A 17,371-nucleotide genomic window follows, 5' to 3' on the forward strand; every position below is an offset into this window, starting at 1 on the left:
TAAAGATGCTCCTGTGATTAGAAGTATTTCTCCAGCATGTGCGTTCAGATCAGGGTTGCCAGGTTTTCACAACAAATCCTGCCCAGTTGCTTCTTAAAACTAGTCCAAAACTAGCCCAATCGCGTTTCCAGGAGGTTCCCCAATAAAAATTGCTTCCCGGGGTTAAAATATACATTTTTTGGAAGGGTTGCCTTGGTAAAATGTGCATTTTAGGGGCTAAATATCACGTTATTTGTATTGGGGTTGCTTCAAACCGCGGACATGAAAAACAATCGCAGACTTGGCAACACTGGTTCAGGTGGAGCTGCAGTTACTACACAGAGCCGTAGTCTACCGACAACTGAGACAAAATCGTTTTCAAAATCGACAAAGAATCGCCTGCGATTTTAACATCGATTTTTTGTAGATTGTCAGTGAATTACGGCTCGGTGTAGTAAATGCCAACCAGTGTTGCCAAGTCTGTGGTTGTTTTTCATGTCCGCAGGTCGAAGCGACCCCAATACATATAACGTGATATTTAGCACCTAAAATTCAAATTTTACCAAGGCAACCCTTCTAAAAAACTTATATTGTAACCCCGGGAAGCAATTTTTATCGGGGAACCTCCTGGAAGCGCGATTGGACTATTTTTTAGAAGCAACTAGGCAGGATTTGTTGTGAAAACCTGGCAACCCTGATCCGAACGCACGTGCTGGAGATATACTTCTAATTACAGGAGCGTCTTTACTGATGAGGTGTGCATGAAAATCGCATTCGATTTTTTGCACAGCCCTACATGGAAATATATCAGATATTAATATTAAATTGATTTAATAATGATGATAAATGATAAATTATTTTCTGAGATGACTTAGAAGAAATTTGGTTATAGAGTTTTGAAGCACTGAGCACTGAGCATGTGGGTCATTTTGAAGCTTGTTTAAACATGGGATATAGATCTTTTGGCCACAAAATTGCAGTGGTTTAGGAATTAAAACCGGTGGTGGAAACTTGTACATTGGGGTGTCTGGCCACTATTTGTACAGTTAACGTAACCTATTAAACAAGATCGATCATGCACACTTAAAAATCCATACTAATCTTGCAAATCCACACTTACTATTATAAATGACATACAAGATACTGTTAATATAATCCTTAATGCCCACATATATTCGCCAGTGAATCCCTATATTAATGTAAATGTATAGACTATTGTATACTGTGATTTTGATTACTGTGTTTTTCCTGCAAAAATTCATGTTACACGCACAACTCTCATTAACCACTATGAGAGCTCCCCATCTTTAAAATGAGATGCCAGTTAATTTGTGTTAGGTGGGTTACTGAAGTTATTTGATGTAAACTCAGCAGTCTGTATGTATTATTATCCATATTGTACATACCTGTACATACTACCGAATATCAGGGTACTAAATAAAATACTCTGGCTATCTCTATCAGTTGATGATTTGTGTCTCTGGACCACAAAACCAGTCTTAAGTGTAAATTCGAAATTGAGATTTATACATAATCTGATAGTTGAATAAATAAGCTTTCCATTGATGTATGGTTTATTAAGATCGGACAATATTCGGCTGAAATCTCAGGGGGCAAAATAATCTAAATACTGAGAAAATCGCCATTGAAGTTGTCCAAATGAATTCTTAGCAATGCATATTACCAATCAAAAATGATGTTTTGATATATTTACAGTAGGAAATTTACAAAATATCTTCATGGAACATGATCTTTACTTAATATACTAATGATTTTTTGCTTAAAAGAAAAATCAATCATTTTGACCCATAAAATGTTTTTTTGGCTATTGCTAAAAATATAACCCAGCGACTTAAGATCGGTTTTGTGGTCCTGGGTCACATTTGGTATGGATCAAGAAATGCAGTGCCATAGCCTTGTATCTGACAAACAGAGAAAACGTTGAAATCAGATACATTAATGACATTTTAATTGTTGTCTACAGTTTACATCTAATTGGTATGACAGAGTCATACTAAAAATAAAGTAGTTCCTTAAGTAGTTAATGTAGTTGACATTGCAAGTTTACATTATTATTAGCAGTGAATGTATTTTTTCATATATTTTTATTTTTTAAGTGGTTGTAGCTAATGTATCTAATTATAATTAGATATGTGTTCTTGTCTATTTATTTAAAACCTGGATTTCAGAACACACTTTTTTGTTTTTGTTAGTCAGCCGGCCAACTGACAGACACTTAACAGTGAGTTTTGAGAACAGTGCAAACGTTGGATAGTTTTAAAAGCTTTTAAAGACTTTAAATGTGTTTCCCTAGAAATGAAACCTGGCAACGTATCTTTAATCTGTAAATATCTAGTTTTAGGATGGAAATCTTGGCTAATTCCCAGTTCGCATGCCTCTACTACTGTATGTATAGTCATAAAATGGTCTTATTGCAGCATTAGAGAGCCATTACAACCAATGACCATGATATTCTCATGTAGCTCCAAAGGCTGTGGAATTCATTGACCTAAAAAGCACAGACTGATGTATATTTTGAACATTCCCTTGAAATAGTATGCATTGTTGGCATACTGTTTTCACTTAGTGTGATTTGAGGGACTATAATCCTTATCTCACGTGACTAGCATGCGTATTGGGATTTAGCCATTGCTAACAGGTCTTCCTTCATTCATAACAGAGCTCTCAGGCCTTATTTTACAGCATTGTCCACATATTGCCCTCTGCTGTGCTGGAGAGCTATTTCTTGAGTAATAAAAGTGGGTTTTACATGCATATCTAGAGCAGACCCACAGGTGCTTAAAGTGCAGGACAAAACTAACTGTAGCAAAACAAATAAACACATTAGATTCTCACTGGTCCCACCCCCACTACAATGAGTCATTGCTAATCATTTTAGTGAGCAGGAGATACCTGACAGAGCCTTATGGGTCATTTAAGTGTAGTAAAAGTAGTGTTTCTCTGGGCGGAGGGGTTTCCTGGAACTGTACATTTCCATTGGCTGCTTGTACATTGTGTGCCTTGTCTGGCTCATGAATGTGGGCGTTTAACCACCAAGCCTCAATATTGTTTTGTTTCACTGTGATTTTCTTTTCTTTTTTCTTATTGCTTCAGAATGGAAGCACTTTGACTATAAGATTTCAAATATTAGCCACAGAGATCTAAAGCCTGAAAAATAATGTGAAAATAAGCCTCTTTATCTCTGTTATCTTCACTTCCATCAGCTGATTGTTGATTTTTCTGAGAGCATCTTAAATGTCTGCAATCATGATGAACTGTAACTTAAGCGAATGTTATTAATTTCATTAAATAATAAAATAAGTTGTTTTACATCAGCACTTCAACTGTTGTAGACCATTGTATGGTGGTCTCTGAACCAGGAGTGTTTGTAAGAACTTTGTTCTAAGCTACAGTACCTTTCTCTTCTCATTTCTCTTCACACACACAAGTACGCATCCTTTTGTTTTCTATGTACTGGTCAGCTGCATATAATCTGCTATAATAATTTCCTATAATAATATACATTTCCTTTTGTAGGCCCCTACAGGTAGATCAAATTTATAGCTGAACAAATTGCCAGAAGCAGTAACACTTGAGATGTCTTTGCAAATAATCAAGTGTGACATTACATAGAAGCACAATGTGATCAGAAGGTTCTGTGAAGCAGCACGGAACTGATGTGTAGTTTTCAAGAGATTGCAGCATGCAGTTTTGGCATTAGCTTTTTGAATTTCAAAGTCAGTGATTTAGTTCAGGTTGAAGTGACTTTTCTTTTTTTTTCTTCTTTTTTTTTTTTAACTGTTTTAGTGTTTTTTTTTTCTTCTGTGGTACTGTATGTGGTCTCTTAAATACACAGTGGAAGAATAATTATGTTTTTAGTTTGTTTAAAAGCATGATCACTTTTCATCCGGTGTTTCTATACTTATTTTTATTTTGTAACTGTAAACTTGCGACTACTTGTACTCAAACCCATGATGCAAAATTTAGCTTTAGTGTATCTGTACTGAGCTCAGAATGACGTGTGGTGGTATGTGTGTGTGTGTGTGTGTGTGTGTGTGTGTGTGTGGTCTGGCTTCAAAACGTTTATGCGTATGCTTGCTTCTAGGAATTCAGTTCCATCTCCCTTCTTCAGGCAGTGTGGACCGTCCTTCCCAACAACCACCAGGTAAATGATAGCTTTAATTCATGTTCCTGTACCTGCATTAAAATAATCAAATACTGTATGTTCCTTCATAACTAGTCATTAATGCCTGTTTCATGGTATTTTGTTTTATTTCTGAGCACCACCTCTTAGCAGAATGTTTCTTCAGGCAACAGTGTATTGAAATGTGCTGACAGACCGTTCTACGCCTCTCCGACACTTCTTAGACCCTTTCACCTATACCACCTCCTTACAGATCTTAACAGATGAAATGGAAACCTCAGAAAACTATGTTCTTTCTCCTTTTCTTCTCTTCCTCAGTATTTTTTGTTACTGTCTACAACACAGCACCACTGAATTTAACATAAAATTCTGGTATTGTAAACTAACACTTACTATAAAACTTAATTAATTCACCTAAACCACTTACTGTAATGTTTATTTTATTTTCAAAGCACAAAATGTACAAAAATGTAAGACAAAGATTAGAATGAAGATAAAATAGAGTGCCTTAGTTGGTTCCAGAAGTAGTTTTTCCCATTCAATTTTGAAGTCTTCTAAAGTCTTTTAAGTTATGAGCCATGAACTAAACCAACCACCTACAAGGTGTATCACAACATTGCAAACTTTGATTTAAAGAAAAAATGAAGTATTTGAAAATCAGACAGAAAGACTGTCTACTTAACTATGCACTTTATTGGCTTAATTTGAACATTGGATAAATGCAAAATGAGTGCAGCCAACTTAAAACAAAGCATCATGATAAACTTTAACACTATTATTTTGCAGCCTTGTAAGCACTAGTGTCCTCTTGTTTAGTCATTGTGATGCACTCTCACAAAGTCTCTTCCCCTTCCTCACTTCTCTCTTCAAAATGATGAAAGCATGGTGTCATCACTTTCAGCTCATTTGATAAAACAGGCAGCACAGAGAGAGCTATGAGGCCCTGTTGCATTATTTGTTTGGCTATAACATCTATTTTTGTACCAGTGCTGAATCACTCTGCTCAGTCGTTCTCCTCCTCTCTCAATCATTCTTGGCTCTTCAATCTCTCTCTCTTTCTCTGTTACGATCCATCTTTCTCTTTTAATCTCTCCTTATCTCTCTTTCGTTCCATCAGTCTTTCTGATTCAGTTGTTCACATGACCTTTCGGTGAGGTTTTAAAGCTGGCTGATGTGGTTTAGAAAGGTTTAACTTAAGACATACAGTGGGGTCTTAAAGTCTGAGAATACTAGTTTTTATGCTTCTGTTATGCATTTATCATAATTATGACAACTGGAGGGACATTTTTTTAATTTTAAAATATCCTAGTACATGGATTTCCCTCTTTTAATTTAATGGCAGTGACACTCAAGCCACATAAACTTTTCAATTGAACCAAGAGCATCTAAAGAGTCACATGATCAATGCCACAAATGTACTTATTTCATCAGTGACCTAGAAATAGTGTAGAATCTGAAATAGTTTTTCTTTTTCATTCCATAGCATTTCTTTTTTTTCCAAACCTTCTTATTCTTTCCAGGCTGAAATTAGACTTAGATTTTTTTTCTTCAGGTTTTACTTTTTACTTTTAGAACTCAGTACTTCAACATGTTACTCGAAAACAACTATACTGCATTGCAAACACAGTTAGTACTTTCATTTGGTTGACTGTATGCCAAAATAGATTCCATACAGAGATCTTCCTTTTTGTCGATTTTGATTAGTGTGACCTTCAAACTTTTGAAAATTGTACACTAAATTAGAAGACACATCCAAATCAAAGATCCATTTATCTGCCTGGTCCAGCTGTGTGGGTTAGAGCAGGAAGAGATCTGTGGATAACCTTTTGCTCATCAGAATGCATGGCAGGCTTCACAATCTGTTTACAAGAACATCAGAGCACTATCTATTTCACACTCCTTTTCTCCTTTATTAATGAAGAGAAAGTGTTTATAGAAAACTTATTTTTTAACTAATTTTTGACATGTTTGTTCATTTTGAACGAGTAATCGGAAGCCAAGTGTTTCCACTACATGTCCCTCTCCAGAGACATTTGACACTAAACCTCTCCTTTTCTATCTAACAGCAGTCACCTACACACCCAGTACACCCACCTATAAGAGGACCCCTCCCCCCGTGCCCCCTCGTTCCACCTCCAAACCCCTCATCTCCATCACAGCGCAGAGCAGCACAGAGTCCACGCAGGACGCCTACCACGAGGGACAGCTGGCCAGAGGGGGTATGTTATTATAGTAACATAATAGTAATATGATATTTATTATACTGTATATTTATTATTTAAACTATTATTGTACGTATTCCTATTTTGAATTCACTTTTTTCATGTTTTTGTTTTAATTTTTATGTTTTTGTCATTTTTTATTTTTATTTATTTTTATATAGTTTTAATTCATTTTTATTTCAGTTTTAGTTTTACTCATTTTAGTACTTATGTATTAGAGTTAGCTACCAAAGCGACATGTTTCAAGTTTAAGTCTTCATCTGATATATTTATATTTTATTTCAGCTTTATTTCTATTACAAAAACAAATTGAACAGTTAATTATAACTAATTTAGTACCGTAGTTAACAATTACAACACTGCTTTAAACTAAATATTATATACTTCTGACTATGAAAACAATGATAGAACATCCCTGATTCAATACTTAAGTTAAGTCGACTACATTTGTGGTGTCACATTGATCAGTCACCACTAACAAATATTTCACTTATACCTGGTTTTCTTAAAAAAAATTATCGTGAGACTTTTGTAGTGGAAGCAAGTTGGGCAAATTTTGGAGGATTTAAAAGCAGAAATATGATGCTTTGTAATTTTATAAAAGTACTTACATTTAGTTCTTAAAACTTGTGTATTGTCTGAGCTGTAAAGTTGTAGTTTTAGTCATTTTAGGTACTTATCCTTTATGTTATAATGCCAACAAAGCTGTAAATTTAAATGTAACTACACAGCAGAGGCTAGTGAGCAATTTTCTTGATATTATAATCATGTTAACATGCAATCAGTTTAAAAGAAAAGTAAGGACAGGTCAAAATACATTTTTGTGGTATTCAACATTGTGTCTCAAGTGCCGTTGATTAAAACAGATTTCTGTAATCATGAACATTGCGTTATTCACAACCTCAGTCAGTGTGTCCTTATTTTTCCTAAAAATGACACCGGCTTCTCTTAATGCTTTTCTTACAGGCATCTGGAGTTCTGATGGATTGAGTCTGAGTTTGGGTCGAGCGCTTTATAACTCCACTGACAGTTTGGACAGCGCTAAGGCCGTCACTATTGCCATGGAAGCGGCTGCCATGGCGATGGCAGGAAAGAGACACCCCTCCACAGACAGCCATAGCTCAGTAATGACCTGTGATAAAGCTGTGCTGGTGTCCAAAGCAGAGGAATACCTAAAAACACCAAGGTCCTCAATTGGAATACAGGTGAAGTGCAAAACAATAGTTTAATCTGAGATCTTTTATCCCTCACCACTTAATGAATAGTTCACTCAGAAGTGTCATTTCTGTCAGCATTTACTCACTGTCATGACATCCCATACCTGTATGATGATCTTTCTTCAGTGGAAAAATATATTTTAAAGAATGTTTTAACTGTATTTGGCTATATAATGATTGTCAATGGGGTCCAAAACAACACTGAAATCCAATTGTATGGACAAAAAAACAAACAAACAAAAAAAAACTTCAAAGACATTTTCAGAGTATCATTCAGAAATTCAGATTAGAACTTTCATTTTTTTAGTTCATCTTCAAGATTCAAGATTCAAGATTTTATTCGTCACATACACAATTATATAAATAATATATAACCAGCAGTTATCATCTGCGTTGTTCTAAACTCACTAGTGAGAAATGTTGTGTAGTTTTAAGCTGCTATTTTAACTATTTTACTTATAAATTCATTAGAGCAGTGTTACTATGCACATGTATGTTTATATATATATATATATATATATATATATATATATATATATATATATATATGAATATATATATATATATATATATATATATATATATATATATATATATATATTTATATATATATGTGTGTGTGTGTGTGTATTATATATGTGTTTTTTTTTTTAAATCCTTTAAAAATACCTTTTCCATGTTTAATAAGCAGACAACTATAAGTAACCAATTTGTAGGTTCATTTAAGTTCATTTCTTTGAGAAGTCTAGGTGCTCTTAATACATTTCTTTAAGCCTGTCAACAGCAACACTTACTCAACCAATGGTGTGGGTTTGGGGGCGTGGCTACCCATTTAGCTGACCAGTGGGAAAGTGTCTGGAGAAACCTGTTAGTAAATGGCCATTGTTTCTTCTTCTTCTTCTTCTTCTTCTTTTTCTGTTTTCTTGCAGCTCTGTTTGAAAACTTCCACTTTGACTAGCTTGAATAAAAATCCACTTCCCTGCGGTTTGAGCTCTTGTCTGTCTGCTGAGAACAAAATATTCATGAACAAAGTGCTGACTAGTGATAAATCCGACCCACAGGCAGTCATACAAACTGAATCTTACCTAACCAAAGCAATGTAGGTTATTTTGGAGCCCAAACACAGAAGTATACACAAACACCTCCAGTCCATGTTGTCATGCTAAAAATAGCTTCCAGTGAGTCATCATACCGCAATCCATTAATTAACATTCAACTCAGGCTTCACTGAATGGGCTCTCCCTCTCTCTCCTTCCCCTTAATCTCTCTCTTTCCCCATCCCCTCTCTTTCGTCCTCCCTCTTGTTGTCTCTTGCCAGCAGTTATCTGTCTTTGCCTTGTGAATATCTGTGTTGAGATCATGTCCTAATAATGTTAAATGGGTTTGCCTCTCTCAGCCCTTTAGCGCATCTGTTCTTTATTCATTGTACACACTGACCCCTAGAGGTTATGCACAGGGAGCACAATTAACTGCCAATAGGGGTGAATTGAGTCCATAAATATTTATTATCCGTCACGAAACAGAATTTTGCAGCATTATTTTTATTACAAAATATGTTTGCCTTCAAGACTGCAATTATTTAGCTGTTTTTCTTGCATATTAGTGACAGGGCACAGGTCTTTGTCACTGGCTAGTGACATCTTTCGATGAAATGGAATCCGCTACAAAAACAATTAAAAAACACATTTTGGTTTTTTTTGCAGTTTAATGGGAGGAATATACCACAAATGTGTTACCACATAGAGTTGTGGACAAAACACTAGAAATATTTATGGTGCTTTTAGCCTGTTTCTTCCCATTAAAATAAATTGTAGTAGCTGCCATGGCGTTAAACTTGGTAAAGTGACTTGACCTAGCAGCATTTAGTCATCCAATGGTGTAAGTTTGGAGCATGATTACCTGTTTGTATGAATGACGCATGAGACTTTATCTGAAATAACACATTAATCTTAACTTTTTTTTCAGCTTGTGCAGAGGGGAAAGAGCAGCCTTTTAGATAGATGCTGAGGTGCTATAGTTTGTGAGTTGTGTTTGGACAGATTGGATGGAAATCATTCCGTATATTCAAAATTCACATGCTTTGACTTATATCAGTTTTGGGATTTGGCAAAATGTGACAGAATGAATGAGGTGGCACACTTTTCACCACAGTTTCCCTGTGATCCAAGGTACTTTTTTGTATCTATAAAGGAACCCCGAGCCTACTGTAGCTGTAATCCTTATTGACTGACTTGTGTCTGAAGAAACCTCATACCCTGGCCTTCATTCTTTCATTCCTGACAGTCTGGCTCACTCAAACCAAATTCCTGTGCTCAGCCTTTCTGCTTCTTGATGTTCTAGCGGTCAGACTGATAGATCAGGGACAGCTGTTTTATCTGATCTGTGAAGTGTATCATCATGTTCTGTGATTGTGAGGTGACCCTTCCTCAGCCTGTCCTGCTACAGTGCTTGTGTGTCACACTTTCTTCAGATGGATTGATGTTCTTAGAAGTGATGGACTCCTCTAAGTGACAGACATCTTTTGTGATACTGAATGATTGATCTTCAGTTCAGTATAACAGTTATTTGAGTTATTCCAGAATGTATTCCAGAATGTATTCCAGAAATAAATTAAAACTGCTTTGCTACAAATACTTTTGATAGTGATAATTGTTAAAAAATAACAACAGCTTAACCATTTAAAATAATGTATCACCATTCAAATGTTTAGGATTGTCAAGACTTTTTAATGTTTTTGAGCAAAGTCTCTTATATGCTCACCAAGGTAAAAATTAAGTAAAAGTGTCATATTGTGATTGGGATATTACATTTTTAAAATAACTTTCTATTTTAATTATGTTAAAAGGTGATTTATTCCAATGATGGCATCACACACAAACATATGTAGTATATATAGTACATAGGGTTAGGTTTAGGGTTATCATTATACATTATATATATATTTTTTATTGTAAATTATATTTTTAAATACCTGCATAAGTATATATCATAAATTTAAAATCTCCATGCTGGAGTTGTTTAGAGCTGCAGTTGACTTGACTAAACAACAGTCATTCCAACAAAGTTTTAGGCTCTCTCTTCTCTAGACTCAGTCTGGTAGATCACACTGAACTTTTATCCCTCTCTTGAAAATTCAGAATTGAAAATTTGATGTAAACTTCGAAATAAGTTTTAGTATTTTGAAAAAAAAGAAAAGAAAATTTCATAGAGGGGTGAAAAAGTCTGACATGTAAATGTTGAAATAAACAGGAGTTTGGGAATTAAAAAGGTTATGCTGCAACACAAAGAAATATTAACGATTATTTAATATTAAACAATTTCTAAATCACTATTGTGATTCTAATGATATAATTAGAAATTATGTAAGTATTGGAACTATACACATGGTCAGAAATCATCAGTAAAACTCTGTGTTGTAATTGCAGGTGGAAGCAGCGACTGATTCTGAGTGTGAAAGCAAAGGCTCTCGAGAGTATCATTCTATTGGGATTCAAGTGGAAGACGAGAGACGGTAAATACCCAGCAACTCTGTATGTGTGAAGGGCTTGTGAGGTGTGATTTGCTGAAGAACCAGCTGAGTGTAAAATGTTGTTGGTCTTTCTGTCTCATACAGACAGGGCCGGTTTAAGCGGTCCAACAGTGTCACGGCCGCCGTTCAAGCCGATCTGGAGTTGGAGGGTTTTCCTTTAATGGAGGACAAAGGTCTTCAGTTTGGAGGAGGTTTCCACCGTCACAGCGAGCCCAGCACCCCTACACAGTACGGTGCCGTTCGGACCGTCCGCACCCAGGGTCTCTTCAGCTACCGTGAGGACTACCGCACCCCAACGGAGCCCCAGAGTCCCCAGCGCAGCCCCGAGCCCTGGCTGGAGCCCTCGCCACGGGAACCCATCGCCACAGTGGCAGTTACAGTGACGCCACCCCAACCAACGGATTCGGGAAGAGCGTCGCCATCATGCAGGAGGGACGGAAGCTGGTTCATGCAATTGCTGCATACAGAGACAAAAAAGATGGAGGGATGGTGCAAAGAGCTGGAGGGAGAGGCGGAAGAGAACGATCTGTCAGAGGAAAGTGAGTTAACAGAGCTCCGGTTTCACAAGCCGTAAAATCTTTATATTATAATATTTGTTTGGTGGAGAGTTTGGCTCCAGGTTTCAAAGAATCCAAAGAACTGTCACATTTAACGGTGAAACACTCACAGAGCTCCAGGTTATTAGAGGCTCGTGCTGAGAGTGCTGCCATGTGAGCAATTACGTCTGTCAACATCTCCATGGCAAAGAGCTCATAGGCTCTCTACAACAGACTGAAGCAGATAATGCCCAGAAATTGAAGTATGAAAGTGTGAATTGCTGTGGAGCTTATGAGAGTATGATAATGACCAAATTCATATACTTTAAGATTATATACTGAATTTGATGGAGAACTTGTTTCTTGACAGTCACATATCACATACTGCATCTGCCATGTTGCTTTTGTTCTTTGAGCCGGCTGAAAAAGCTGGTTTGCTGGTCTTAGATGGTCTTGCAGCTTGTATTTCACTGGATGGCCAACTAGTCCTAAGCAGCTGAAAAGTACCTCAGATGCTTATAAAATCAGACTGCATGTACAACTAACACAAACAAGCTAGGTTAAGCTGATTTAAGAACCGTGAAGAACATTACCTTGGCTATTAAGTGCAGTTTCACCAAAATCACCAAGTTTCTTGGTACCTACAGCACTTAAACTTCAAAAGAGCTGATATATATTATGGAATATCAAAGTTTTCCACACTTAACAATCTCATCAGATCTAGTATGTCATTCAAATGTTGGGGCCAGAAAGATTTTTTTATGTTTTTTTTAAAGAAATCTCTTTTGCTCACAAAATATGAAAAAATCATAAAATATGATAAAAACAGCAATATTGTGAAATATTAATACAATTTAAAATACTACAGTTTTTTTTATATATATAATTTATTCCTGTGGTTCGAAGCTGAATTTTCAGAATCCATTACCAGTCTTCAGTGTCACATGATCCTTCAAAAATCATTCTAATATTCTGATTTGGTGCTAAAATTTTAAAATCGGTGTTGAAAACTTTTGTGTTGTTAACATTTGGTAAAAATATTTGGTAGAATGGTAGAAACCATTAGAAACAAATAGAAATCTTTTATGACATTATAAATTACTTTACTGTCACTTTTGAGCAATTTAATCCATCCTTGCTGAATTAAATGTATTTCTATGAAGAACAAAATCTTACTGACCCGAACTTTTGAATGGTAGTGTACATCATCCATATTGTTCACCTACATTAATACTGAGTATTTGGCCATTTTAATGATTTCACATACTGCTTTGTAGCAGAAACATCTGCATGTTCGTGTGCAAATCCACAGGTATGTGAGTATACAGACACTTTATGAACTGCATAGACAGTTATATATGTACTGTATAAACTTGTGAGTTTAATTGCTTTCGTAGATATTAAATATTTATTTCTCTTTCCTTGTTTGCATGTTAGTCCTAGGCAAGATCCGGAGTGCTGTAGGAAGCGCACAGCTCCTGATGTCCCAGAAATTCCAGCAATTTTATTGGCTTTGCCAGCAGAATCTAGTAAGCAACATCATATGCAGTTTGTGCATGAGTATGTGTGTTCTGTTTATGTTATTGTGCTAAGCTTTGTTGTACTCACAGTAGCTCTTCCCCCAATGCACTGCCACGCTTTCATAGTTGTTGTCTGTGCTGGAGTAATTGTGATGTAGTTGATGGCCTTTTGTTCTGCTGTCACATTCTTTAAATATGATACACAGCAGCACATCAGCTGATCTGAGCCAGGCATGCAGAGAACGACTAAGAAATGACCAAGTACTGTGGCATGCACAATAGAGTGATTTTTTTTTTAGTAAACAACCCAAATCCTCATGAATAAAATACTCCTCTGATCTATAGCAAAACACTCACAATGGGAATCTGGCCACATACAGATTTATGAAATAACAACAAATGATAAAAATATAGTTATTGCATCAAATAAAAATGATTACACTTTAAGCTCTTACAGTCTTCAGCTGGCCACATTTATAAAGATGTGCAACCTGTGGAGGATTAGAAGTGCCACTTTAAAATAAAATACAATTAAATGTGGTTGAATTCAATTCAAGACTAAAACTGTAAATAGCTAAATCACTGGTTGCCAAATTAATAGACTTTTTTAATCTATGTTAAAATAGTTAAACAAAAAATAATAATAATTAGCATTTAAAATATTTTATGTATTTTTTTGTTTATTATTTTTCATTTGAGTTAATGTAGAATTCACACATGCATGCAAGCCACTTTCCCACTGTCCACTGGCATTTTTAACTAAAGTAAAGAAAAAAAAACAAAAAAAAAAAAACATTTTAAATGCTTTATAAAATACAGTTTTAATGTAACATTTTTTTTCTTCAGTTTCATATTATTTATGGTTATAATTGACAATATTTAAAAAATAAATGTACATTTTTAGAGTGTAGTGTTCTAAATCCTCGTTTGTGTTGCAGGACCCCAGTGCCATGCCTCGGCCCACCTCTCAGGACCTGGCCGGGTTCTGGGATCTGCTGCAGCTCTCCATCGATGATGTTACCTCCAAATTCAACGAGTTGCAAAAGATTAAATCCAACAATTGGAGGCTTATTGAAAGTCCTGTAAAGAAGGTGAGAGCTGATTTTTAATGTTCATATTTGTCAACAAACTGAATTTGATGCTCCAGACTGTACTCATAAAATAAAATTTATTTACACTTACAGTACATATCCACTACCATTCAAAAGTTTGGGGTCATTAGGATTTTTTTAAGAAATGAATACAGTAAAGACATTTATAATGCAGCAAAAATATCTGTTCTTTTGAACTTTCTGTTCATCAGAGAATCCTGAAAATAAATTGATCATAGTTCCCACAAAAATGTTTGCCATCACAGGGATAAATTACATATGTTGTTTGTATATTATTTGTCATGGTTCCAGCTCCCGCCGGCAGTACCAAAGAAGACATTGCGTAAGAGTATGACGAGGGAAAAATCTTTGGATCTCCCTGACCGTCAGAGACAGGAGGCACGACAGCGCCTCATGGCGGCCAAACGCGCAGCTTCATTCCGTCAAAACTCAGCATCGGAGAGGGCTGACAGCATCGAGATCTATATACCAGAGGCCCAAACACGGCTCTGAGAGTCACAGGGAACACCTTCATCACACCATCACCATCATCACTCTCAGTGACAGAGCCAGTTCAAAATACATTCATCAAATGAATCATCTGAAACTAGAGTTTTATTACTGTCAGAAGTCTCAAAAAAGGTTTTGTACCTTTCATAACTGCCTGCAACATCCATATGAAGTTTTCCCTGTTTAGGGAGAGACACTTCACCAAAACTGCACAACATATAGCAATTGTAGGCCCACATGACAATGACGTTGCCTGACGAAGCAAAACTTTACATATACGCAGATGATCTCTTTGTGAGTGTCTATATGACATACATTTAGCACTTTCAAAATGGAAAAATTGACACTTTTTGAGGCCTCAAATTGAAAGAATTCATTTGTTTTGATTAAATTAAGAAACCTGAAGAAAGTTCCGGTTCCATCTGGTTCCATTCGTTCAAGTTCTGTAGCTTTGTATTTCCGTTCTTATTTCATTTTACTTTCTCTCTCTTTTCATCTTTGCGTTTCTGTTGTTCTCTCTCTCCGTCTCTCTCCCCAGTGAAGTTCATAGTATTTTTCTCATGAACTCTCTTGTGAGCATTTATGTAAGTGCCAGTGCTGAAATACCTCAATCATACATTCTAGACTGAAGCCGTTGGCCAGAGCAGACAGTCACAGTCTTCTAAAAAAAAAACATAAAAAACTCAGCCTGAGGGTTTACATTGCTGGATTGAAGATCAGTTTTTATTATTCACCTACTTACTGATATCTAATATCGAGCTGTCACACTACTTCATACTTGATATTTATGGTTTATGTCATTTTAGAGGAATTACTGTAGGTTTTTGGGTGCAATTGCTTAAAACCTAAATTCAACAATGTAAAGGTTCAAAAATGCATTTTTGCACTTTCTTCTTCTAAATGTATGTTTGTATGTATTTCCAAGGGAAATGAAGTTCTAAAAGATATTGTTGCAGTTGAATTGCAAGGTTTTCTGTGATTTATAGATTTATCATTTCATGTCTCTGAAACAGCCTTATAGTCATTTATCAGTTTATATTTATTTTTATTGAACCATTTTCCACTCCATCTGCTGTTATCAAGCATCTGGCCCATGTTCTTTGCAAAAAAAAAAAAAAGCAGAAATCGAGCGTTCCCATTATTATCCAGATGACTTGGCGGTGGGTGATAGATGTGATAGACACATCTGTGGGAATGTGCAGAATGCTTTTACTGGATAATCAAAGTAGAACTGTTCCTGAATCTATTTGATGGCGTTTGTCCAAACAGGCGACTGCAGTACACAGGGTGGTTGATTATATTAGAATATCAAAACCAAAAGTGGACAGTGCCAGTGTTGCTTAGGATTGTTATACAATCATTGAATTTGTTGGCTTTGTTCAGAATATATTACTAAAGAGACCCACTTTCTGTTCCTGAGAGAGATTTCAGCTCTAACACTTCAGATAAAAGAGTTTGATACAGAAGCATACAGTAAATGCATGACCACTTAGTGACTCACAGCCACCGAAGTGTCACTGCCGACAGCCTCAAAAACTTTCACAAATACCATATTATTTAAAAATACCATATTTTAGCCACTATATATCATTACAGTCATCCTCTGTCTTTCATATAAGGTTCCATTTCATTTCAAAAGTCAACCTATTTCCCCTCTTGAGATGGCCTTGTTTTTGCTTCTGCGTCATAGAAGTAGAGAGGAGGCCAGAGATTAGAGGAGATTAGTTTTATCACTTCCACTCAACTTCCTTAGAGCTTTATATTCTCAATTTCCGTTGCGAGATGACCTTGAGAAGAGCTTGTCGTAAGAAGCAAATATTTTCTTTTAATTTCCCTGTGCTCTGTTTTTCTTTTTTTTTTTTTTGCTTGTTCAAACACAATTACAGCATTTGATCTATGTGAGGCTTGTAATCGATGAAACTGGTTTCAGGCCAGTGAAAATTTCAGGAGTATTTTCTCAAAACACAGGCCAAAGCACAGCATTTCTTTTGTAAATTGCACCTAAAGTCAAAATACAGTGTTCTAGCTCTCATTTCACACCAACAGAAGTTTTGATGGATTATTTTGTTGATCATTATTTCGAACAAATTCTGGACACTTTACAGCTCTGAGTCGTGTCCTTCAGAAATCCACAGGTCATTACTGACACGCGCCTGGCCTTACAAACTAGTGAGACGGTTGAAAAATACACACTAAACTGATGGGTAACATTTTTAAAAATAGGTCTCATTTGTTAATATTAGTTAATGCATTGATTTATCTGAACTAACAATGAGCAATATATTTTTTGCAGCATTTATTAAAAAAAGTAGTCATTCATTGTTTGTTCATGTTAACTTTTGAAACTTTTCTGTAAGTGTTACCAGCTGATTATTTGATATTCATTTTTCATTATGGCAAATTGAATCATTCGATTTAACTGGTCCCCTACATGGTGAGGCGTGTTTGTGATTATGCGGTCCTGCAATGTGGCAGCTGTTCATTCTGATTAACCTGCTCAGTTATCAATATGCAAACATGCCAGTAATGCAGGCAGTGTTCATGTGCCAAATATGTTTATGTGCCACATTTGAACCGCTTCTGCTGTTCACAGACCTACATGCACACCGTCTTTCCCATGCTT

The 17,371-nt window shown here is 35.9% G+C and overlaps 1 protein-coding gene across 1 annotated transcript in view; it reads left to right on the forward strand.

Moving 5' to 3' along the window:
* The window catches only part of dlgap2a (discs, large (Drosophila) homolog-associated protein 2a), a 138,037-nt gene extending 122,178 nt beyond the window's left edge, over positions 1 to 15,859 (forward strand). The window contains exons 9-16 of the mRNA XM_059520379.1: positions 4,085 to 4,144; positions 6,190 to 6,342; positions 7,312 to 7,550; positions 10,988 to 11,073; positions 11,176 to 11,630; positions 13,065 to 13,156; positions 14,086 to 14,238; positions 14,551 to 15,859. Coding sequence (XP_059376362.1) covers positions 4,085 to 4,144; positions 6,190 to 6,342; positions 7,312 to 7,550; positions 10,988 to 11,073; positions 11,176 to 11,630; positions 13,065 to 13,156; positions 14,086 to 14,238; positions 14,551 to 14,751 — 1,439 coding nt within the window. The 3' untranslated portion in view covers positions 14,752 to 15,859. The remainder of the gene's footprint in view (positions 1 to 4,084; positions 4,145 to 6,189; positions 6,343 to 7,311; positions 7,551 to 10,987; positions 11,074 to 11,175; positions 11,631 to 13,064; positions 13,157 to 14,085; positions 14,239 to 14,550) is intronic.
* Positions 15,860 to 17,371: the final 1,512 nt, after the last annotated feature.

Source organism: Carassius carassius, chromosome 32 (assembly GCF_963082965.1).
Source record: "Carassius carassius chromosome 32, fCarCar2.1, whole genome shotgun sequence".
NCBI classification, from domain to species: domain Eukaryota; kingdom Metazoa; phylum Chordata; class Actinopteri; order Cypriniformes; family Cyprinidae; genus Carassius; species Carassius carassius.